Here is a 25,158-nt window from a genome sequence, read left to right as displayed (position 1 = left end):
AAGGAGGCTCTACCTGTCCAGGGCCAGGTTCACCTTCTTGCTCAGAGACTTTGCACCATCGTCACCAGCGTCATGTGGTTCAGCTGGATTCATATTCAGCTTCCCCGTGTCCTCTTATGTGCTGTGCTCATAAGAGAACTAGTTCTGTGTTTCTGCTCATGTGAACTTGGTTTGGGTTTTATCGTTGTAAGAGCTGCATAAACAGGCTGTATTTTCTGAGCTTCCGCTGTTATGTTTTAGGTAAAAACAGTAAAAAACTAACAGCAACAGGAAACAATTTGAATGGGCCATGGTGGGTGGGCATCTGAGCACCCGTTTCCCTGCAGCAGCGACCCTGGGTTACTGGGGTTCAGGAGCCGGCCACTGGGGCCCAGGAGCTGAGGTGTGGTGGGTCCCCCGGTGAGAGTGCCGCCTGCCCTCAGGGTTCTGAGAGGCTTGGAGCTCTGTGTTTGTTTCTGAGGTCCCCGCATCGTGTATTCAGTTCAGGGCATGTGTCAGGGCACAATGACTCTGGGGACTTGTCATAGTTTCTCTGGGAATTGTTAACACACCATCACTTTTTGTTGACTTGAAAATAACAAGACCATCAGCTCCTGCTAACCTCGTTGCCAGCCTCGCTGCCCTGGGCTTTGTTGGACTCTCACGTCCGTGAGCCGGCTCCACATGCTTGTGCAGCCTGGCACTCGGGGAAGAAAACCCAGGCCTGTGCTGGTCTGGCCGCTCGGCCACTGGGCTTTTTGATCCTATGCCAGGGCGGTGGCTGCTGCCATTCCAGTGAGCCGTGGCACTGAGGGCCCAGTAGCCCAAGATAAAAGGTGTGTGGGTTTGTACTGGTGTGTGAGCGCATGCGTGTGTTTTCTTCCTCATGGTTGGGGCGGCCTGTATTGTGTTTATTATATGTGCTGCCGAAGCGAGCAACCTGTATTGTGTTTATAACACACCCATCCGCAAACACGGAAAGTCACGGAAGATCAGTTTAGCACATGAGATCGAGCCTGTGTGGTGGGAGGAGCACTGGATTCAGAGTCCTGAGGCCTGAGTCTGTCCTCAATCTGTGGCCTTGAGCCAGGCGCTTGCTCTCTGGCCCCATTTCCCTGACTCACTGGGGTTAACCTCTGGTTCCCCAGGCCTCTTCCAGTTCTGACTCTGAGAGTCCACGTGAGCTGGCAGGGTGGGACCGTACCCTGCCCTGCTGAACTTTTGTTTTTCAGCGGGCCCAGAAGTTTCCTGGAGGCCGGCCTCCACTTCCTGGATGGCCCCCGTGGACAGTGACCACTGCCGCCTGCCTCGCTTCCCAAGCCTAGTGCTGTCCGGACCAGTCGTTCTCATGGGGTCGTGTTCCATTTGGCATTTCCTGTGTGCGTTTCTGTGTGGTTGTGTACAGTCACTCACCCTCAGGATTCTGTGTCGCTCCATAAAATGGTGTCCCATAAAAGGGCAGATGGTGTCACATGCACCACCCATGTGGTGCCTGATTCGGCCTCAGTAAATAACAGGGGAATTGTTCAGTTCCGCTCACTGCCCCTGTGTCTGCCCAGCTCCTCAGAGATGGGAGAAGCAGGCTCAGCCCCTGCCTGTGCCTTAGGGGGTGGCCGCCCCTCCAGGATGGGAGTGGGAAGGAGGAAGAATGAGGCCCACACCCTCTGCTGTTTGCAGAAAAGCTGATGGCATGGAACTGTGTGGGAGAGGGGCCCTCGCTGCCTAACACGAGATCAGTTGGTTTGCTTAGTCATGGAGCCAGGTGAGGAGGCGCAAGCCTCGAGGAATGACTGATGGAACGTCTCCCCACCTCTGTGTCTAAAAGAAGTCCTGGAGCCACTTTCCCTGCCCTTTCATCCTGCCTGATCCTGAGTCGTGCCCTCTCGCTTGGTCCTGGGTGCCCGACCCCCCCCCAAGTGGGCAGACCGCTGTGCTGGCTCCCTCCGGGCGGCCCTGGCATCCACCGTTGTGATAACTGCAGCCTTCTGTTATCCACACCTGACCCACAGGACATCCCTGAGTGACCAGACTCCCTGGGGGCCTTTCGGGGTTGTGTTCGGTTGTGCATTGTTTAAAAAATGTGTGCGTATATCCACAATACAGAGATCTTCCTCACCTTATGATGGGGTTGTGTCCCCATCGAAAATGCATTGAATACATCGAACCTGCCGAACCTAGCCTCATCTCCCTTAAATGCACTCAGAGCACTTTCGTGAGCCTATGGGTGGGCAAAATCACCAACACGAAGCTGGTTTGGTGATAGTGTTTGACATCTCATGTTTGTTGAATACCATACTTACAGCGAAAACCAAAATGGTTCTCTGGGCTCAGAATGGTCGCAAGCACGAGTGCTTACCTTGTGACCGCATGGCTGCCTGGACCTGGGGCTCCTGCCCTGCCCATCTTCCCCAGGGGAGGCTCCTACCTCAGATGGTTATCTGGGGAAAAGATCCACATTCACAATTTGAAATGTGGGTTCTGATGAATGCATATTGCTTTTGCACCATTGTAAAGTCTAAAACTCAGAAGACAAACCATTAAGTGCGGGACTGTCTGCATGTGTTTGTTTAACATCAAAGTAAATAACAACTTAAAAAAAGTGAAGAGTAACACGCATTTCGAAAACGTGTAAATCGTAAGTTTGATGAATGATGACAAAGTGAACATGTTGAAGAAATGGAACAGTAGCAGCCCCCAAACCCCCTTGGTGCCCCCTCCCAATCTTTGCCTCCCTCCTCCCTGGGAAACTCCCTTCCGAGTCCACCAGAGGTGATTTTGCCTGTTTTGAATGTGATAGATGGAACTGGCCCCTCTTTGCTCCTCTGCAGTGAGGAGGCCCTCATACCGTTCATGGGGACAGTAGTCAGCTTGGCCTCCTCTGTGTTAGAGTCCAGTGTCTGTGGATGCCACCACATCTTCATCCATGGGGAGGGGCGTTGGGGGAATTTCCAGTTTGAGCCCTTATGAAAAGCGCTGCTGTGCACACTTCTGTGACTGCATTGGTGCCCGTGATCAGATTTCTTTGGGTCCATTTTTTCCCTAATTGTGGTAAAGTACACATAACAGTGCCCATCTTTTTTTTTTTTTAACGTTTATTTATTTTTGAGACAGAGACATGAACGGGGGAGGGTCAGAGAGAGAGGGAGACACACAGAATCCGAAATAGGCTCCAGGCTCTGAGGAGTCAGCACGGAGCCCGACGCGGGGCTCAAACCCACATACCGTGAGATCGTGACCTGAGCCGAAGTCGGACACTTAACCGACTGAGCCACCCAGGTGCCCCAACAGTGCCCATCTTAATAACCGTTTGAAGTGTGCAGTTCAGTGACATCCAGTATGTTCCCCCTGTTGTGCAGCCGCCCACTGGCCTCTCCCTGTGCGGCTCTTTCCCTCTCGCACAGCTGAACTCTGTGCCCTTTACACACAGACTCGCCGGTCCCCGGCACCCACCACCCTACTTTTTGTGTCTGCGAGTTTTCAGTCCCCTAAGGACCTATCTCTTGGGGGCCATGGTCCCAGCTGGCGGTGGGTGCCGAGCGGTTGGTTGTGTGTGCTGGGCTTGCAGCAGGTTTTGAGGTGTTGTGGGGCCGCTGCACCAACCTGCACCCTCATCAGCAGAGCAGAGTTGTGATTGTCGTGCGTTCTCTCCTGGGGAGAGTCGGGTGTGTGTGTTTGGTTTTGTTCGCAACTTTAGCCATGGTTGTCTCATTGTAGTTTTTTTGTTTTTTGTTTTTGTTTTTTTTTTAATTAGAGAACGTTAGCGGGGCGGGAAAGGGCAGAGGGAGAGAGAGAATATCAAACAGGCTCTACGCTCAGCATGGAGCCAGACATGGTGCTCAATCCCACAACATTGGGATCAAGGCCATGAGTCTGTATCAAGAGGCGCCCCACTCATTGTAGTTTTTATTTACTTTCCCTGATGACCAGGGAGGTTGGGCACCTTTACATATGTAAATTACCATCCATTTCTCTTCCTCTTTTTGTGAGGTGTGGAAATCATTTGCATATTTTTCATATTGGATTGTCTCCCTTCTCACTGATTTGCATGAGTTCTTTCCTAAGTGCTTTGTGTTACGTTTTTAATTCTTGAAAATTGGCTGTCACTATGGCATTTATGCAGACTAGCTTAGACAAGAACTGAATGTGTTGGAAGCCTGGTGGGGGGTGGGTCTCTGGAACTTGAGGTTGGGACCCAAGATGTGGAAGCCACCAGAACACAAAAGCCCCATGTCCCCTCTGGACTCAGTGTCATTCTGCTGTGCCTTGCCTGTACCTGATTGCCATCCCTCAGGGGTCCTCAAGGACCAAGTCCTCCGGTGTCTGATCCACTTCCACAGGAGAGAGAACCGTGTGTTGGTCCAGCACCGCCGGGTGTCCACCTTGGCCGACGAGCATTGTCGAGGGGACCGGAGCTGGGCCGCCGCTGGGGCCCACCCCTATTGGTAGAGGCTGTTTCCAGAAGAGAGAAGGACCCCTCCTCTTACAAAAGGTGGCTACAAGCACTTAGTCTGGAACTCAGTGAAACGGTCTTTGCTTAAAGTTGTTCTCAGGTCATCTTTCTTTCCTCTGTGATGTTGGGGACTGAGAGATTTTTGTTTAAAAAATTTTTTTTTAACATTTATTTATTTTTGAGACAGAGAGAGAGAGAGAGAGAGCATGAACAGGGGAGGGTCAGAGGAAGAGAGAGACATAGAATCTGAAACAGGCTCCAGGCTCTGAGCTGTCAGCACAGAGCCCGACACGGGGCTCGAACCCACAGACCGCGAGATCATGACCTGAGCCGAAGTCGGACGCTTACCGACTGAGCCACCCAGGTGCCCTGAGATTTTTGTTTAATATGGTCCGGCTGTGGTAAGGCTTTCATGCTTGGGAGGGGGGGTGGGAGGGGCTGGGAATCGGATGTTTCTCAGATGCCTTTTCACATGTGCAAGGCTCCTTTGCATTATTGGCTCCTTTTATCCTGAGGACATCCTGAGCTGTCCTCATCAGTCTGCTCCCAGTGTTTTTTACTGAGGCCTGGGTGTTACTGATGGGGACACAGGCCAGGCCACACTAGGTCACCTAGGCTGCATGTGGCCAGCAGAGAAGCGCTCTTGTCTGTACGTGCATGACTTTGGCTCAGGGGGAATCGGCAGGGTGTTTCACGAGCCTGAAGATGCTTTCCTGAGATCACTCGGGGACTGTGATGTTCTCATCTCGCATTGGTCAGGCCCAGCTGGGGCCTAGTGACAGCGGATTCGGGAAGCTGGTAACCGGGAACATCTGTCCCGTTAGGGAATGAGAGGAGTTTATGGCCTGTGGAATCAGTGAATTGTTCCCAGCCCCTGCCTACGCCTGCTCAGTGCCCCCCCCGCCCCCCCCCCCCCACCCCGCCTCTCCGAGCCCCACTGGAGTAGGGGAGACTGGGGCAGCATGAGACGCACGCCCTGTGTCCCGGGGCCCAGCACCAGCTGTGTTTCTTAGCAGTGGGTTGTGCAGGGTGTCTAACGTCCTGCTTTACCCGGGGGGTAGACAGGGGACATTGTGATGTGTTTTCTCTGTTCCTGCCACAGAGCTTCTAAAAAACTCTTGGAATTTGGTATTGATACTCATAACAAGCCCCTTTCAACCACACCCGAGTTTATGTTGATGAGATTCGGGGAAGCACCTAAGGATGGGGCCTGGCTGCGTTTGGAGCCAACTTTGTGGTTAGAGGCTGGACATCGAGAGGGTCGCCAGCAGCCAGTGATTCAATCAGCCGAGCCCACGTAAGACGAAGCCTCCACGAAGACCCTGAAGGGCCGGGTTCAGGGGGCTTCTGGGTTGGTGAGCACAGCGAGAGGCTGGGAGGGTGGAGCGCTCAGAGGGGGCGTGGAAGCCCCGCGCCTTTCCCACCATCCTTGCGCTGGACATCTCTTCCATGTGGCTGTTCCCGAGGCGTGTCCTTTTATATTAAGCTGGTGACTTAGTAATCTGGTAAGTGAGCTGTTTTCCTGAGTTTTGTGAGCAGCTCGAGCAAATTAGTTGGGGGGTCGTGGGAATGTCCAGCTTATAGCCGGTTGACAGGTGACCACCCGGACTGGGGATTGGCATCTGAAGGGAGGGGGCAGTGGTGTGGGGCTGAGCCCTTCATCTGTGGGATCTGATGCTGTCTCCAGGTGGATGGTGTCAGGATAGAGCTGAATTTGTAGGTCATCAGTCGGTGTCCCCTGAAGACTGGAGAATTGGATGGCGGTGTGGGAAGAGCACACAGTGGGCTGGAGTAGTTGAGTGTGCAGCATGCAGCTCTGGGGTCCACACAGGTCTTCAGTGAGGACGCCACCTCTGGCTGGTGCTATGGCTTGAGCGGGTCATGTGACCGCTCTGTGCCTCCTATTTCCTCTGCTGTCAAATCGTAGTAACTGTGTCATCCACCTTCCTCCGTTCATTCAACTGGTTTTTACCAGGCTCCTGTATGCAATCCAGGGTGGTGGTCACTGGGATACAGGACAGTGAAGATGCATGTGATCCCTGGTCGTGGGCAGAGGAGGACAGAGTGTGAACCAACCAACAAATAAAGAAGAATAGTGATGATCCTACTGTGAAGACTGTTGGGGCAGGAGGATTTGCTATGGAGCGGGCTTGCGGGGAGTTCGTAAGAGGCCTTACTGCTGAGTGGCAGGGTGGGAGCAGCCTATTGGGTCACAGGGAATGGAGAAAGTGCCTGAATCCCAGAGGATGGCCCAGGAAGGTGGTGCAAGGTGAGGTAGGCAGCACAGAGGGCAGAGCAGAATCACTGGTTCGTGGCCCTGTAGGTTGAGGCATGGGGATGTTGGCTGCTGGGGATAGCATCACTGTCTCTGGTCTGGAACGTCTGGAGTGCAAGGAGGGAGCCTGTGGTACCTAGAACCGAGTTTGCGTGTCCTGCGTTACCTAGAACCACACAGAGACTTGAGGCCAGGAGGTGCGGGTGTGTTGGAAGGGTGGGGAAGGAAGGTGGGCCGCTGCTGAGAATCGCAGGAGGTGGGGGCCCCTGGCCTGAGTCCCCACGAGGAGCCGGGGTGCGGGCAGGGGCTCTGAAGGAGTCCAGGCTCCCAGGTGTAGCCTCTAAGGGGCTCCCTTCACCAAAGCCCACAGGTGTTGCTTCTTCCTGAGACCGCCAGCTTGCTAGAGCATGGCACTAGTCACTTCATTCTCCACATCATTCCATTCTCATCCTCAATGAAGAACTCTGGCCCTAGAGTTCCCAAGGTCCCTTGGGACATCCCAGGCTCCCTCCAGCAGTGCAGAGGCCCCTCGGGGACGACTGGAACAGATGCCTGGGAGGAGGAGCCCTCGCTGCTTCACCTGGTGAGGGCTTTTCGCTGAGGTCTTGGGTGACACCAAGAGTTGATGAAGCCCTGGTGGTGATGGTGGTGGCTGTCCCCAGGTGATCCCGGATGGCTGGAGCCCGCCCGGCTTCTTTCTGTTGTGGGGATCCCATAGGTTGGTGGGTTTGCTGCACATGCTTCTCAGGGGTCCAGACTTGGGACCTTAGACCCAGCGGGTATGTCCAAGTCTGTCTGCACTGCTGTGTCTACACCACAGTCTGGGTGACTTATAAACAACAGACACTTATTTCTCACAGTTCCGGAGGCTGGGAAGTCCAAGATCAAGGTGCAAGCACGTTCGGTGTCTGGTGAGAGCCTCTTCCTGGTTCCTAGACAGCTGTCTACTCGTTGTGCTCACACGGCTGGGTTAGGGGATTCTGGAGGGCCTCTTGAAACGGTACTAATCCCATGCATCACAGCACCTCCTCATGACCTAGTCACTTCCCCAAAGCCCCAGCTCCCAATACCATCACATTGGGGGTCAGATTTCAACATGTGAATTCGAAGGGGGTGGGAAGTAAACATTCGATCTGTAGCAGGGTCCCAAACTCTGGTCTCTTGATGAAACTTGGGTTTTGTGAACGTGTAGCTAAGAAGGGTTAGAGTGGAGCGGGTGTTTTGGGGAGAACGTTAGGATCCCACTTTTACTCACTCCACTCCTCACCCTGCCTGCTGGGGGGCCCTGACAGTTTTGGTGTGGAATGTTCCCGGCTTTGACCTTTACTCTGATCCCAGGGACAGTTTGAGTGTCCTGGTGCCTCGCTCCTTAGCAGGGTTATTCATTTAAGTGATTTAGAGTGTTGCCTTTTTGGGGTTGTAAATGGTGATCCTGGTACACCATGTGTATATACCACCAGTCATTTGAGAGTGACCAGACAAAACAGCCCCAGGAGCCCTCCTGGCTCGCTCTGTGGCCTGTGAGGAAGGGACAGCACCTTCCCACCTGCACCGGCCATCACTGAAACAGCCTCTAACGGGAGCCTCGTGGTTGTGATTTTCCTCATCTGTAAAAGATGATGAACACATGTGTCCGTCCACGTGTAAAGGACAACAGAGCCGTGTGTGGGAACGCTGGGAGGCCCCCAGGGGAGGGGGTTTCCCTTGGTCTTTATTTTGTGGCTGGTCACCTGTTGGTTATCCAGGTCACCTGGCCACCTGTAAGTAGGGCAGAGTGTGAATCCCTCCGGTGCACAGGAGGTGAAGCGTCTGGGTTCCCCTGCGGCCGTGAGGTCCTGGAGTGTGTCAGTGCCCCGTAGCCAGGGCTTCTGGGCCCAAATCGCCTCTAGCAGGCCTTCCGCGTGGCCATAGGATTTTCACCCCTTCTGATGGGGACGGTCTTCCCACGCCGCTCTTTCCTTGTGTGCGAACAGCCGCCCTTTGCAGCCTGCAGTGAGATCAGTGAGATGACCCCATTCACTGGCTGCTGTCCCTGTGTGTGTTGGGGGTGGACGTGGGGGTGGCCTCAGCATGGGGCTAAGTCACGGGGCTTTGAGGGGACCTCAGATATCATCCTGCATGGAGAGGAGGGGCAGGATCTGTGTCCCCTCCGTGGGTTCCGTATCAGGGGGCATGGAGGAAAGAGCCCAGTGGCTGGTGGTGGTTTGTCTTCTCCTTCATCTTCCTGTCTGTCTGCCTTTTCGTTTCTCCCCTTCATGGTGTTTTCTTGCTCTTTTCCCTCCCTCATCTTTAGAGCTTGGCCTGCTCCTCTTGGTCCTAAACCTTGTCAACACACACACACACACACACACACACACACACACACACACCACGCACGCCCAGACACACACACATGCACGGCACACCCCTGCAGCTGGGTACACCACACACCTGTATGCACGCGCAAACACGCACAAACACACACTCCTTCCCTGGTCCTCTCCGCACACATTCTTCCTTTAAAAGTTCCCTTTAAAAAAACATTAAAAAAAAAATTTTTTTTAAACGTTTATTTATTTTTGAGACATAGAGAGACAAAGCATGAACGGGGGAGGGTCAGAGAGAGGGAGACACAGAATCCGAAACAGGTTCCAGGCTCCGAGCTGTCAGCACAGAGCCCAACGCGGGGCTCGAACTCACGGAGTGCGAGATCATGACCTGAGCCGAAGTCGGCCGCTCAACCGACTGAGCCACCCAGGCGCCCCAAAAACATTTTTTTTTAATGTTTATTTATTTTTGAGACAGAGAGAGAGCACGAACGGGGGAGGGTCAGAGAGGGAGACAGAATCTGAAGCAGGTTCCAGGCTCCGAGCTGTCAGCACAGAGCCCGACGCGAGGCTCGAGCTCACAGACCGTGAGATCATGACCTGAGCCAGAGTCGGAAGCTCAACCGACTGAGCCACCCAGGGGCCCCTAAAAGTTCCCTTTTAAAAACGTGAACTTTCGAAAAACCTAGCAAAACACAGAGAATAACACAGCGAATGCCCTTCCTTCAGAACCCATGCTTCCCAGTCCTCACGTTGTATATGTCTTTCCACAGCACCTCCCCTGAGGTTACAGTTTTTATAAATAGTAAACCTAAATACGCATCGAACATAAAATACATCAAAAAGGTGTCTCTTAGGTGAGTGGGCTCCTTTCGTCCTTGATTGGTTCCTGTGGTCACGGTGAACATAACCCACGGCTGGAGTGAGACCAGGTCAGCACAAGCTCTGGTTCTGGTTTTCATTTGAAGTTGAGAACTCAAGTCACGTAAATAAGTAGATGGGAATTAACAGGGTTTTGATAAAGAATAGCGTCTAATTCCAAGTTTTTTGCCCCCCAAAAAATCACGTTAAAGATTAATATCAAAAAACTTACTGATGAACTCCCAGCTGACAACTCAGGTTCCCCCAATCCCTAAGAATAGCTTTATTGAGGTATAATTCACACACCCTTAAGTCTACTAGTGGACAATTCATTGGTCTTTCCAGAACATGCTTCCAGTTTTGTGATACTACCGCATCTTGTACCATGTCTCTTGGTTTTTTTTTTCAAGTTTATTTATTTTGAGAGACAGAGAGAGGAAGTGGGGGAGGGGCAGAGAGAGGGAGAGAGAGAATCCCGAGCAGGCTTCACACTGTCAGCGCAGAGCCCCATGTGGGGCTGGAACTCAGGAACTTGAGCTGAAACCAAGTGTCAGTCGCTTAACCAACTGAGCCACCCAGGTGTCCCTCATATTTTTTTTTAAATAATTTTTCTTGGACTGTGTGCCTGGCTGGCTCAGAGCAGGAGGCTCTTGATCTCAGGGTTGTGAACTCAGACCCCACGTTGGGCGTGGAGCCTTCTTTAAAAAAAAAAAAAAAAAACTTAAATTTTTTTCTTAAAAGTAATGTTAATTATGTTAATTGGGGCATGTGGCAGGCCCAGTTGGTAGGGCGTGAGACTCTTGATCCCAGGGTTGTAAATTAAAGCCCCACTTTGGATGTAGGGATTACTTACAAATAAAATATTAAAAAAAAAGTAATGTTAATTGTAGAAAATGTAAACAATATAGGGAAAACCAAAAAAAAAAAAAAAACGTCTGTTGCCTCTTCATCAGGAGGTTTTAGATTGTAGCATTTATACCTCCAGTCACAAAAGCTTAAAACTGGACTAAGATGTTGGGGCCTCCTGTGCACAGTTCCATCGGGTCATGCACAGTGCTGTGGGGGAGAGTAAAGCAGAGAGGGAAAATGGGGGCAGTTTGGTCAGCAAGCAGGGTAGCAGGGGTGGGCCAAAGGCCAAGCAAGGTTAAAGCCCAGGTCCAGGGTCAGGTGCAGTGACAGGCTGCGTGCCAGGCCTTGGGTGCCTTGTTCCCTGCCCCTACAGGGCCGTTGTGGGGAAGATGTCAGAGAAATTACTGCTTGTGCTTTCTTCTAGGATTTTTATGGTTTCAGGCCTCACGTTTATTAAAAAAGTCTGCACCTTAAAGTGCACTGATAGTTCCAGTACGTAGGACCCAGTGCAGATCCTAGGGGATTTTGGAAGGGTCCTTGTGCTGCCCCATGTCTCAGTCCTTTAGTTAAGAGCACTGCATGGTTCATGTTCCATGGAAAGACCTAACAGTAAGCAGAATGTCTGCACTTTTGTCCCTGCCGCGTCCCGTCCCAGCTGCCTTCTTTTCGTTTTGTTTCTTCAGTTCCACATATGAATGAACTCATGTGGTAGTTGTCTTTCTGTGACTCACTTATTTCCCTTAGCATAATACTTTCTAGATCCATCTGTGTCATTGCAAGTGGCAAGATTTCATTCTTTTTTTTATGGCTGTGTAACATTCCTCTGGCTGTGTGTACACATATGTATACCACGTCTTCTTCTTTATCCTTTATCGATAAGTCGATGGATGCTTAGGCTACTTCCATAATTTGGCTGTTGTAGATAATTCTGCAGTAAACATTAGGGTGCTTGTATCCCTGTGAATTAGTGTTCTTCTATTCTTTGGGTAAAGATCCAGTAGTGAGATTACTGGATCGTAGGGTAGTTCTATTTTTAACTTTTTTTTCTTTTTAATTTTAGAGAGAGATCGCATGTGAGCAGGGGAAAAGGGCAGAGAAAATCTTAAGCAGGCTCCATTCTCAGTGCAGATCCTGACACGGGGCTTGATCCTATGGCCCTTGGGTCATTATCTGAGCTGAAATCAAGAGTCAGATGCTAAACCAACTGAGCCACCCAGGCTCCCCTCTGCTTTTAATTTTTTGAAGAAGTTTCTTTTTTTTTTTTTTTTTAAATGTTTATTTATTTTTGAGAGAGAGCACAGGCAGAGGAAGGGCAGAGAGAGAAGGAGACACAGAACCTGAAGTAGGCTCCAGGCTTCAGGCTCCGAGCTGTCAGCATGAACCTGACGCGGGGCTCGAACCCACGAACCGGGAGATCATGACCTGAGCCGAAGTCGGACACGTAACTGACTGAACCAACCAGGCGCCCTTGAAGAATTTTCGTACTGTTTTCCAGGTGGCTACACCAGTTTGCATTCCCACCAACAGTGCACTGAGGGTTCCTGTTTCTCCACATCCTTGCCAACACCTGTTGTTTCTTGTGTTGTTGATTTTAGCCATTCTGATGGGTATGAGGTGATATCCATTGTAGTTTTGATTTGCATGTCCCTGATGGTGGGTGATGTTGTGCCTCTTTTCATGTGTCTGCCAGCCGTCTGTATGTTTTCTCTAGAGAAATATCTGTTTGTGTCTTCTATTTTTAATTGGATTATTTGGTTTTGTTTGGTGTTGAGTTGTATAACTTGTTTTTATATTCTGGATACTAACCCCTTATCAGATATGTCATTTACAAATTCTTTCATTCAGTAGGTTGTTGTTTAGCTTTGATCGTAATTTCCTTTGCTGTATGGAAGCTTTTTATTTTGGTGTAGTCCCAATAGTTTATTTTTGCTTTTGTTCCATAGCCTCAGGAGACGGATCTAAAAAACTGTTGCTACAGCCGATGTCAGAGAAATTACTGCTTGTGCTTTCTTCTAGGATTTTTATGCTTTCAGGTCTCACGTTTATTAAAAATTTTTTTAATGTTTATTTTTGAGAGAGAGAGAGAGAGAGAGGCAGAGTGTGAGTGGGGGAGGGGCATAGAGAGAGAGGGAGACACAGAAACCGAAGCAGGCTCCAGGCTCCGAGCTGTCAGCACAGAGCCCGACGTGGGGCTTGAACTCACGAGCTGTAAGATCATGACCTGAACCAAAGTCGGACACCCAACCGAATGAGCCACCGAGATGCCACTCAGGTCTCACCACATTAGAAACTTAATCCAGTTTATTTTTGTGTCTAGTGTAAGAAAGTGGTCCAGTTTCATTCTTTTGCATGTCACTGTCCAGTTTTCCCAGAGCCATTTGTTGAAGAGACTGTCCCTTTGCCATGACATATTCTTGCCTCTTTTGCTAAAGATTAGTTGACCATATAATTGTGGATTTGTTTTTGGGCCTTGTGTTATGTTCCGTTCATCTACGTTGTCTATTTTGTGCCCATACCAGACGTTTTGATCACGACAGCTTTGTCATGTATCTTCAGATCTGGAATTGTGATGCTTTCAGCTTTGTTTTTCTTTTTCAAGATTGTTCTCGCTATTTGGGGTCTCTAGATGGTTCTGTACCAATTTTAGGATTCTTTGTTCTAGTTGTGTGAAAAATGCCATTGGTATTTGATAGGGATTACGTTAAATCTGTAGATTGCTTTGAGTTGTATGGACATTTTAACAATATTTGTTGTTTTTTTTTTAATTTTTTTTTAACGTTTATTTATTTTTGAGACAGAGACAGAGCATGAACAGGGGAGGAGCAGAGAGAGAGGGAGACACAGAATCCGAAACAGGCTCCAGGCTCTGAGCCGTCAGCACAGAGCCCGACGCAGGGCTTGAATTCACGGACCGTGAGATCATGACCTGAGCCGAAGTCGGACGCTTAACCGACCAAGCCACCCAGGCGCCCCAACAACATTTGTTCTTCTAATCCATGAGCATGGAATGTTTTCCCTTTTGTTTATGTCATCTTCAGTTTCTTTCATTAGTATTGTACAGTTTTCAGAGTACAGGTCTTTCACCTCCTTGGTTAAATTTATTCCTAGGTATTTTATTATTTTGGTGTACTTGTAAGTGGGATTGTTTTCTCAATTTCTCTTTCTGTTGCTTCATTATTAGTGTATAGAAAGCAGTGGATTTCTGTACATTGATTTTGTATCCTGTAGCCTTCCTGAATTCATTTATGAGTTCTAGTAGCTGTTTTGGTGAAGTCTTTAGGGTTTTTAGATATAGTATCATGTCGTCTGCAAATAGTGAGAGTTTTACTTTTTCCTTAATGATCTGGCTGCCTTTTGTTCCCTTCTCTTGTCTGATTGCTTGGGTAGGACTTCCAGTACTATCCTGAGTAAAAATGGTGGGAGTGGACATCTTGCCTTGTTCCTGATCTTAGGGGAAAGCTCTCAGTTTTTTCCCATTGAGGATGATGTTGGTTGTGGGTTCTTCATAGATGGCCTTTATTATGTTGACGTTTGTTCTTTCTTTCTTTTTTTTTTTTAATTTTTTTTTTTAATGTTTATTTATTTTTGAGACAGAGAGACACAGCATGAGCAGGGAAGGGGCAGAGAGAGAGGGAGACACAGAATGTGAAGCAGGCTCCAGGCTCTGAGCTGTCAGCACAGAGCCTGACGCGGGGCTCGAACCCACGAACTGTGAGATCATGACCTGAGCCGAAGTCGGACGCTTAACCGACTGAGCCACCCAGGCGCCCCGACGTTTGTTCTTTCTAAACCTACCTTATTGAGGGTTTTCATCATGAATGGATGTTGTACTTTGTCACATGTTGTATCTGCATCTTTTCAAATGATCTTACGGTTTTTATCTTTTCTTTTTTTGATGTGATGTATCACATGGATTGACTTGTGAATATTGAACCACCTTTACATCCTGGGAATAAATTCCACTTGATTGTGGTGAATGATTATTTTAGTGTATTGTTGGAGTCTTTTAATTTTTTTTTTAAAGTTTATTTATTTTTGAAGGAGAGAGAGAGACAGAAGGTGAGTAGGGGAGGGACAGAGAGAGAGGAAGACACAGAATCCGAAGGAGGCTCCAGGTTCTGAGCTGTCAGCACAGAGCCCGACAATGTATTGTTGGATTCTGTTTGCTAATATTTTTGGAAGATTTTTGCATCCGTGTTCATTGGAAATATTGGCCTGTAGTTCTCTTTTTTGTAGTGTCTTTATCTGGTTTTGATATCAGGGCAGTGCTGGCCCCATAGAATGAATTTGGAAGCTTTCCTTCTATTTTTTGTAGTAGTTTGAGAAGAATAAGTATTAACTGTTTTTTAAATGTTTGTTAGAATTCCTCTGTGAAGCCTGGACTTTTGTTGGGAGTTTTTTGATTACTGGTTCAATTTCATTTCTGGTAATTGGTCTGTTCAGATTTTCTGTTTCTTCCTGATTCAGTTTTGGGAGGTTGTATGTTTCTAGGAGTTTATCCATTTCTTCCATGTTGTCCAGTTTGTTGGCATGTAATTGTTTATAATATTCTCTTATAATCCTTCATGTTTCTTTGGTACTGGTTGTTGCTTCTCCTCTTTCATTTCTGATTAATTTGAGTCCTCTCTCTCTCTCTCTCTCTCTCTCTCTTTTGGATGAGTCTTGCTAAAGATTTCTCAATTTTGTTGATCATTTCAAAGAACTGGTGCCTTGGTTTCATTGATTTGTTCTACTTTTTTTTTTTTTTTTTTTAAGTTTCTGTTTTCTTTATTTCTGCTCTGACATTTATTATTTCCTTGCTTCTGCTGGCTTGGGGTTTTGTTCTTCTTTTCCTTGCTCCTTTAGGTGTAACATTAGGTTGCTTATTTGAGATTTTTCTTGCTTCATGAGGTAGGACTGTGTTGCTACAGACTTCCCTCTTAGAACTGCTTTTGCTGCATAGATTTCGGACCATTGTGTTTTCACTTTCATTTGTCTACATGTATTTTTAAGTTTCTTCTTTGATTTATTGGTTGACCCATTCATTGTTTAGTAGCATGTTGTTTAACCTCCATGTATTTGTGGTCTTTCCAGATTTTTTCTTGTTGACTTCTAGTGTCATAGTGTTGTGGTCAGAAAAGATGTGTGGAATGACTTTGATCTTTCTGAATTTGTTGAGACTTGTTTTGTGGCCTAACGTGATCTAATCTGGAGAATGTTCCATGTGCACTTGAAAAGAATGTGTATTCTGCTGTTTTAGGATGGAATGTTCTGAATATATCTGTGAGATTCATCTGGTCCAGTGTGTCATTCAGAGCCACTGTTTCCTTGTTGATTTTCTGTTTGGGTGATCTATCCATTGATGTAGGTGGGTTATTCTCTACAATTATTGTATTACTGTCCGTTACTTCCTTTATATTTGTTATTAACTTGTGTATTTGGTTGCCAGGTATTTACTTCTTGTTAGTTTGTCCCCTTTCTGGTTATATAGTGCCCTTCGTCTCTCGTTACACTCTTTGTTTTAAAGTCTATCTTGTCCCATGTAAGTATTGCTGCCCCAGATTGCTTTTCACACCATTAGCATGATGAATGCTCATCCATCCCCTCACTTTCCATTTGCAGGTGTCTTTAGGTCTGAAATGAGTCTCTTATAGGCAGCATACAGATTGGTTTTGTTTTCTTACCCATTCTGTCACCCTTTGACTTTTGATTGGAGTGTTCAGTCCATTTATATTCAAAGTAATTGTTGATAAGTATGTATGTATTACCATTTTTGTTACTTGTTCTGTGGTTGTTTTTGTAGTTGTTTTTCTCCATTCCTCTCCTCTCCTGCACTTTTCTCTCATGGTTAGTTGGCTTTATGATATACTTGGGTTCCTTCCTCTTTATTTTTTTCATGTCTTTACAGGTTTTCGATTTGTGGTTACCATTCGGTTTGTATGTCACCTCTCCTGCATATAGCAGTCTGTATGAAGTTGCTGGTTGCTTAAGTTTGAACCCATTCTTTAGTCCTCTCCTCCCCATGTTTTAGGTAAATGGTGTCATACTTTATAGCCTCTTATTTTGTGAGTCCCTTGACTGAGTTCTACAGGTACGCTTATTTTTACTGCTTTTGTGCTTCAGTGTGACCTCCTCTTGATTACATCTGTAAAGACCCTATTTCCAACTAAGGTCACATGCACAGGTGTAGGTGTGGAACTGAGACATATCCTTGAGGAGCACACAACTCCAACTGCCACAGAAGGAAAGGTTAATGGAGCAGAAGACCTGATATGCCCCTGAGCAGGGAGGAGAGGTCTGGGAGCACAAAGGGTGTTGGGGTGCAGACGTTGAATGGGCCGGGTTGAAGGGCCGAGGCTGGGGCTAGAGCCGAGTGGTAAGGACAACCTGCGAGGCTTCTCTCCAAATGGAGCTGTTCTCAGGGCTGAGCCTGTTAACCATCACCGGCTTCCCCTGGGCTGTGTCGAGCCTTATAATCTACAATTGTGTTTCCTTTCCTAACCAGGAAACTACTTTGCCTCTCACTTTTTCATGGGAGGTGAGAAGTTCGACACCCCTCACCCTGAAGGTTACCTCTTTGGAGAGAACATGGATCTGAATTTCCTGGGCAATCGCCCGGTCCAGGTGGGTCACACTGGGGTAGGCACGTGGGCAGTGGCAGCGAGGTCCTCCCCTCCGCTATCCATAGCTAGCTTTGAGGATAATCAGGCACTGAGTCACCTCACATGGGCAGAGCTACTGGCTGGACGTGTGTATGTGTGTGCAGGGGTCATGTCCTGGCACTGCCCGCTTAGAGGTTGGATGGCTGCAGATAGCTCACTGGGGGACAGGGTAGCCACTGCTGAGTGCAATGCAGCCAGGCTATGGGGCTTATGGATAGTTATGGATTTGATCCCAGTCCTCTTGGATGACTTTCTTTAAAAAAGAAAAAAACAGAAGCCACACTCTGTAGAACAGTGGGTGAGAGTTGTGACCCAAAAGAGACATGCACATGGCCAGTGAGCATTTTTACAAATGCACTTTCGTTAGTCATCAGGGAAGCACACGTTTACATGCTGCTGTCCATTTGTCCAGCACACATTTGGTACCTGCTGGGTGCCTAGGACTCCTCCAGGGGCTGGGGATGGAGGACATATCCTACCCTCTTCCCTCCTGGGGTGCAGGCAGTGAAGAAAAGATTCATGAATGGTGACAAAAGAGACCGAGAGGGACTAGTGAGGGCCTCTGGGGACGGGGTGCTGAGCAGGGGACTGGGTCTTGTACTTTAAAATGGTGGGCCTCAGTGTGGGTGAGGAGCCAGGCAGGAGACCCTCTCTTTCAGGAGATGCTGACTCCATTTCCCAAGGCTGCTGAGTCCTGGGGTGTCCCTGGTCCTGGCAGGGGATGAGGTGTCCACTGGCCTGGGGGTCTTTAGGCTGTTTTAGCAGTGGAACAGCTGGTTGACATGAAATCTTGATCCTTTAGTGTGTGGGAGGCGAGGAGCTTTGGCCTCAAGTGCTGCCCTCCCCGACCCATGGGACCACTGGGGCTTCCAGGTTGTGCTGAGTCCCCCGCCCTCCTGAGTCTGTGAGAGCAAGAGTAGCAACCTCACCTTCCGTCTTCGAAGCCTCAGCTCGCAGGCAGGGCCTGGCTCTTACAGACCTCCTGTAAATCTGTTATTGTTTAAACTTTTCTTTTGAGGCCATCGTAGACTCCCCTGCAGTGGCGGGAAGGGGTTCCAGTCCTCTGTGCCTCCCTCCCTCGGCTTCCACAAGGACAGAATCTTCCAGAGCTGTGCTGCACTGTCATGGGCAGGAGCTGATGCCGCTGCAGCACATTTCCCAGAGATCTCCCATTTTCCAGCACTCCCCTGTGTGTGTGTGTGTGTGTGTGTGTGTGTGTGTGTGTGTGCGTGTTTGTGTGTGAGTCCCTTCCAGAGTCTTTCCTGAGCATCATCCTTACCTTGCAGGCCCACTTTATTCAGGACAGCAGTGGGCACCAGGTCCCGCCTCTGGGAACATGGCCTCAGAGCCCCAGGGTCCCTCGGGCCGGGTTATGCTTACTGAGAGTCCCCCTGGAATTGGAGGACCATGGCTGGATCTATGTGGCCAGAATCCTTAAGGGTTCTGGTCCCTGTTGTTTGTCCCTTGTGGTGGCTGCTGGGCCTGTGGTTTCCTTCTGTATGAATGAGCGCAAGGGCTGGGGTGTACAGAGTCGTGCCTGTGCTCCGATTATCCCTGTTTTCTATCCTTGTCACATCCTGGGGATTGCCGGGCATGGCTTTGGGTTTTTCCCTTCTAGTTTCCATACGTCACCCCTGCCCCCCATGAGCCGGTGAAGACGCTGAGGAGCCTGGTGAACATCCGGAAAGACTCTCTCCGACTGGTGAGGTGAGCCTTTGCCCTGCCTCACGCTGTGGTCACAGATGCCTGCGAGGGGAGGCAGCAGCTAGTGGCCCCAGTCCCTGCTCCCTCAGCTGTGGAGCCAGAAGGTCACGGACAGGTCTCGAGGCCAGAGGGGCTTCTAGGGTGTGAGTACAGAGGGCTCTGCTCATGGGACTCCAGTCTGCAAACCGGCCGTGCCCCCAGGGATGTCGGTCCGCGTCCGCAGACGCTTTCACTCGGGGGATTGGGTGCCCCTCGCCTGTGGGGGCAGAGACCAGGGATGCTGCTGAGCACCCCACAGTGCACGGGACGGCCCCACGACCAACAGCGATCCGGCCTCGCACGTCAGCAGGCTGAGAACCACGTTAAACCTGGAAGACGTCTGGGGCTGTGTCTAAACCCAGAGGACCCCTCTCTTTCTGTGGGCGGGACACAAGGGAGGGAGGGCTCTGCAGTGTCCGGCCTTATTGCCCAAAGAGGGAGTGGGCCTCCACGCGTCTGGCAGCCGCCTCTGAGGGGCCCCGTGGGGGGCGCACCTGCTGTGCTGGGTGGAGGCCGCCACCTCTGTCCCTCTGCTCCCCGGCAGGTACAAAGATGGTGCGGACAGCCCCTCCGAGGACAGCGAGAAGCCGCGCGTCCTCTACAGCCTGGAGTTCACCTTTGATGCCGACGCCCGCGTGGCCATCACCATCTACTGCCAGGCGGTGGAGGAGTTCCTGAACGGGACGGCTGTGTGAGTGTCTGCGGCCTGGGTGGCGGCTGGCCCGGCAGCTGTGCTTCTGTTGTCCGTGCTGTGCGTTTGAGATCTTGGAGGTTTTCTTTGCAATAAGGGTCTTGCTGGCCCCGAAAGTTTGAAATCTGTAACTTCAGCGTGACCACAGACTCAGACAGACGGGCAGAAACGTACCCGCTTGTGTCCTGTTGGAGAAAAACACCTGAAGGCCAGACTGGCTCTGGTGCTGGAGCTTAGGCGTCAAGGCTTGGGACTGCTGGTACCTCAGTTTCCTCAGCTGGGGGTGGGGGTGGCTGGAGCCGCCCCCTCGTGGTCGGTATAAGGACCTTGGTGCTGCTGTTGGAGAAAACCCGTAGCTGGGGTTTGTGGGGAGCACTCCCTGCAGGGAGTGAACACTTTGTCCGTCGGGTCACCGGGCTCGGGGCTCCCTCTCTCGCACCCTCCCTTGCAGCAACAAGAGGACAAGGTGCGCAGCTCGGCTTTGGTCTGTGTCACATTTGGACCTGGAAGACGTGCCCCCAGAAGGATAGTGGATGCGTGAGCAAACAGCTTAGCCGTCCCTTGAGCTTTTGTCCTGAACCACCGGGGGGCTCCTCCACTGGGGACAGGGGACAGAAATGCTGCTCTGTCCCCTCCCTCTCTTCCCTTCCTGAGACCTGGCTGGAGTGGCCTGCTTCCCTTCTCAGTTTGCTGGAGTTGAGTGGGGTGAACATAGAAGTCAACGGAACAAAGACCATCTCTAGGACCCAGAAGGCTGTGCCCAAGCACCTTTATCCGAGCCTGGAAATTCTGTTTCCATTTGAGCTGCAGTGTGCGTGACCCTCCTGCTCCTTCCCTGGTCTCCTCCCTGCTTCTTGACAAGTGAGAAAAGGGGGCAGATCTGAGGTCCCAGAGAAAATCCCAGGTCTGCTTGGGAGCAGAGTCCTAGCCTGTGGCTTTATCACGGGTTCAGGGCTGGGATGTCACAGGGAAGAAAGGCCCTGTGGCCTCCAGGGGGTGGAGGGGCCCCCTCTCTTTGTGCGTACAAGAGCAGCCCCGCTCCCGCCAGTCTGTCAGGCTCTCCAGAGTGTCTTTTGTCCAAGAGGCTGAGGGAAGCCCCAAGAGGGGCTGCTGTGGGGTGGGTGGAGGAAGCAGGTCAGCGCCGTGTGTTGGATTCCTGAATGGGGAGAAGCCCGAGTTGGTCAGAATTGAAAATGCATGTACCCTTTCTGGGAATGTATCTTGGGAACGTGCTCGTATGCGTGGCTGAGATGTATGTAGAGAGGGTCCTGGAAGCACCGTTGGGAATAGCGAGATACTGGAGTCTGGTCTTCACCAGCGGGACGCCTGGTCGGATCAGAGTTAGTGACCGCACAGTGGAGCCCATGCAATGTTTGCAGAACCCCGCACCCCTGCGTGTGGCGGTTAGGGGACAGCACTGGGGGCCGTCAGTAGTGAGGGAGCCGGTGTAGGTGGGCCGCCGTGTGAATACTCAAGAACAGACACTGTGCACGCGGGCGTGAACATGCCCTCCTCTTCTGGGAGTGCTTAGTGGGTTGTGGCTGGGACAGAGAAGCCCATGGCAGGGAGCGAGCGTGAGGGTGGGCTGTGGGGACACGGCATGCCGGGCACATGTTTGTACCATGTTTGTTCACTAAAGTAAATGCACCTCAAAAGCCAAATGGAAAAGCGCAGCCAGATCTGGAAAGGCAGTTGTGGGGCAGGTGTGGGCCCCAGAGGACTTGTAAGCAGGTGAATTACCAGGCAGGGCTGGAGGCGGGTGAGGACTCGCAGGTGGAGAAGGGCGTCTTCGCGTCTGATTTCTGCTCGGTCCCCACAGACTGGTGGCTGCCAGCCCCTGCCTCACAGGTCCTGGGCTGGCAAGGGACTGAGACTGAGGACCGGGCACAGCAGACCATTTGCTCTGGGCACAGTCTCAGCGGCCTTTCTCTCGCCTGCCCTTTCAGGTACAGCCCCAGGACCCCTGCCCTGCAGTCTGAGACCGTCCACTACAAGAGAGGGGTGAGCCAGCAGTTTTCCCTGCCCTCCTTCAAGATCAACTTCTCCGAGTGGAAGGATGATGAGGTAACCTGGCCCCCGTCACCAGCCCTCTCCCGAGCACCGTCCGATCGCCACAGGCCTGTCTGCTCACATTCCTCGAGTGGCTGATAAGCCTCAGGAGTATATGTGTGCTCAGTCAGGCGTGCGCTGGACCAGGGAGCGGGGAGTGTTGGCTAGACTGGATGATTGAGGACGGACAGAGCGTCAGCAGTTAGAAGCTCCAGTTGGGGCGCCTGGGTGGCGCAGTCGGTTAAGCGTCCGACTTCAGCCAGGTCACCATCTCGCGGTCCGTGAATTCGAGCCCCGCGTCAGGCTCTGGGCTGATGGCTCAGAGCCTGGAGCCTGTTTCCGATTCTGTGTCTCCCTCTCTCTCTGCCCCTCCCCTGTTCATGCTCTGTCTCTCTCTGTCCCAAAAATAAATAAAAAACGTTGAAAAAAAAAAAATTAAAAAAAAAAAAAAAAAAAGAAGCTCCAGTTAGCGGCTTGGGTGGTGCCTTGTCGGGGCTGTGGGACTGCAGTCTGGCAGGGTCCCTTCCACCTTCTGGTTCTTGGCTGGTGCTGGCAGTTTATATCACATGAAGGTTGGCAACGGGAGCTTTGTCTGTAACAGCAGAATTTGGACATAACCTGTCTGTCCGTGACAAAGGGATTGCTTACTCACTGATGTTATGGGAACCATATGATCGTATGGGCACCGTGGTTCGTTTCCGTAACGGGTTGCTGTGCAGCCCCAGCAGGTGGAAGGGATCTGTGTGTACCGTACACACTGGTACCGAAAGCCTCTCCTGGGTCTGGAGAAGAGTCTGTTGCAGACAGAGGTACAGTATAATTTCACGCACGCGACAAGAAAGATGCACAAAGCCATTTCCGCAGGTGTCCGTATGTGTGTATAAAGCTTGAGGAGAAACTGAAGAAGATGCCCATGAACTACATGGTGGTTATTTCTGCGCAGGGTTTTGATATAAGGCAAAGAGTCCTGCATTACACACGCTCGAGCCCATTCTGCACGTGAACAGTGTGAGTGCCAGCAGTATGTATGTGTCTGAGTTGTTTGAACAGGTCTTTTTTTTTTTTTATTTTTTATTTTTTTTTTTTTTTAATTTTTTTTTTTTTCAACGTTTTTTATTTATTTTTGGGACAGAGAGAGAGACAGAGCATGAATGGGGGAGGGGCAGAGAGAGAGGGAGACACAGAATCGGAAACAGGCTCCAGGCTCCGAGCCATCAGCCCAGAGCCTGACGCGGGGCTCGAACTCACGGACCGCGAGATCGTGACCTGGCTGAAGTCGGACGCTTAACCGACTGCGCCACCCAGGCGCCCCTGAACAGGTCTTTTAAGGTAGAATTTGCATACCATAAAACTCACCCCTTTTAAGTGTATAATTCAGCGATTTTTGGTAAATTCATGAATTATGCCGTGGTCACCACAGTCCAGTTCTAGAACCTTTCCGTCCTCCCAGTAGGGTCCCTCATGCCCATTCTTAGTTAATCCCAGTTTGTAGTCCCAGCCCCTGGTAAGTACTGATGTACTTTCTGGATGTTTTATATAAATGGAATCATATGATAGGTGGCCTTTTGTATCAGGCTGCTCTCACTTGGCTGAATTCTCTAGTTTTTTAAAGAAGGTAGTCATGTATTACTGAAGTACATTATGGGGAAGGAGTGGAGGCAGCGGGGCGTGGGATGGTGTAGGAGCTGGGCAGGTGGGTTCTGGGTCATGAGCTGTGTCAGAAGGTGAAGGCCACACCGTGGTGTTTGCTCTCGTTTGTCAGGGCGCTTTGGCGGCCAGCAGCAGAAGCTGCCTCTACTGCTCATGTGAGGAAGTCTTCTGAAAGAAGGATGGGGCTTTTGGAGCCCCAGGAAGAGCTGGACAGCCAGGCCTTGGGACAGCCCCGCCCCCGGCCTCGTTCCAGCACATGGCTCCATCTCGGGGTCCACACACTGCTGGCTGGGATACCCAGCGGCTGCACGCAGTCCTGCCCACCCTCCTGTGAATGCGGGAGAGCTGCTCCTCAAAGAGAGGGGGGTGAGAGGGCAGCAAGGGGCTAGACAGACACGTGGGTGCCCTCACCCTGCGGTCGTTGTGGGGAGGACCGGATTGAGCCTGCATCTGTTTGGTGACCTCCGTGTGTAGTGCGTCCCTTGGTATTTTGGCCGCAGAACAGGTCCTTGTGCATTTGTAGGTGTGCTGAGTCAGCCAGCACTTGGGGTGCTAGCCCCCAGTGAGGCTAGTTGTCCTGGGGGCACACCTGGCTCGTAAACCAGTCTGAAGTGCCACACACGGGCACCCCCTTTCCTCCCTTAGAGCTTCAGGAGGCCCACATCCCAGGTCATCAGCATGTGGCAACGCGGCCATGGCTGGGCTGGTGGTAGGCGCCACGTGGAGTGGTGGTGGCCACTCCGGGCCTGTCCAGTGTGGAGTCATCCCAGGACGTTTCCTTGCCTTTGCCTTCTCTGGTGATCACCGCAGCTAGTGTGTTTTTGAAATCAACTCACTTCGTTGTGTATTTTTTTTTTCTTTTGGCGGTAGAATACACAGAACAAAGTTTACCATTATGACATTTAGTACAGTCCTGTATGCCTACCTCTGTGCAGTCCCAGAACATTTTCATCACCCTAGCGGGAAACTCTGCACCCATTAAGCGGTCATTTCCATTCTCCCCTCTATTACGTGTATTTATATTTTTTCTTCAAAAAATTTTGTGTAATGTTTATTTTTAAGAGGGAGAGAGAGACAGAGTGCCAGCAGGGGAAGGGCAGAGAGAAAGGGAGGCACAGAATCCGAAGCAGGCTCCAGGCAGTCAGCGCAGAGCCAGATGCAGGACTTGAACCACCACATTCTGTGAGATCATGACCTGACTCAAGTCAGACGCTCAACTGACTGAGCCACCCTGGCGCCCCTCTTCTTCTTTTTTTTTTTTAAACGTTTATTTATTCTTGAGAGGGAGAAGGAGACGGAATATGAGCAGGGGAGGGGCAGAGAGAGAGAGGGAGACACAGAATCTGAAGCAGGCTCCAGGCTCCAAGCTGTCAGCACAAAGCCCAATGCGGGGCCCGAACCCACAAACCTCGAGATCATGACCCAAGCTAAAGTCAGACACTCAACTGACTGAGCCACCCATGTGCCCCTACATGTGTTTTTAAAAGGAAACTGTATCAGTTATTACCATAGTTGGGAAACTGCTTAAACTTGCCATAGGTAGAAGGTTCTGGAAGTTAAGCTGTATGGAGAGCCAGCTGTTATGATGTCCTGTCGCTGTGTCATTGACTGCCGAAGGTGCTGAAGCGGACATTGGCAGGTGTTAGAAGCCTGACAGATACTCG

At 50.5% G+C, this 25,158-nt stretch overlaps 1 protein-coding gene across 4 annotated transcripts in view; it reads left to right on the top strand.

The window, feature by feature from the left end:
* The window catches only part of MGRN1 (mahogunin ring finger 1), a 55,648-nt gene that overhangs the window by 6,713 nt on the left and 23,777 nt on the right, over positions 1 to 25,158 (top strand). For all 4 annotated transcript variants that reach the window (XM_058710735.1, XM_058710736.1, XM_058710737.1 and 1 more), the window contains exons 2-5: positions 17,205 to 17,323; positions 18,980 to 19,068; positions 19,649 to 19,795; positions 21,742 to 21,859. In XM_058710735.1, coding sequence (XP_058566718.1) covers positions 17,205 to 17,323; positions 18,980 to 19,068; positions 19,649 to 19,795; positions 21,742 to 21,859 — 473 coding nt within the window. The remainder of the gene's footprint in view (positions 1 to 17,204; positions 17,324 to 18,979; positions 19,069 to 19,648; positions 19,796 to 21,741; positions 21,860 to 25,158) is intronic.

The sequence above is a fragment of the Neofelis nebulosa genome, chromosome 18 (genome assembly GCF_028018385.1).
Source record: "Neofelis nebulosa isolate mNeoNeb1 chromosome 18, mNeoNeb1.pri, whole genome shotgun sequence".
In the NCBI taxonomy this organism is placed as follows: Eukaryota; Metazoa; Chordata; class Mammalia; order Carnivora; family Felidae; genus Neofelis; species Neofelis nebulosa.
Note: the sequence above shows the minus strand (reverse complement) of the source record. Positions and strands in the feature narration are given on the sequence as shown.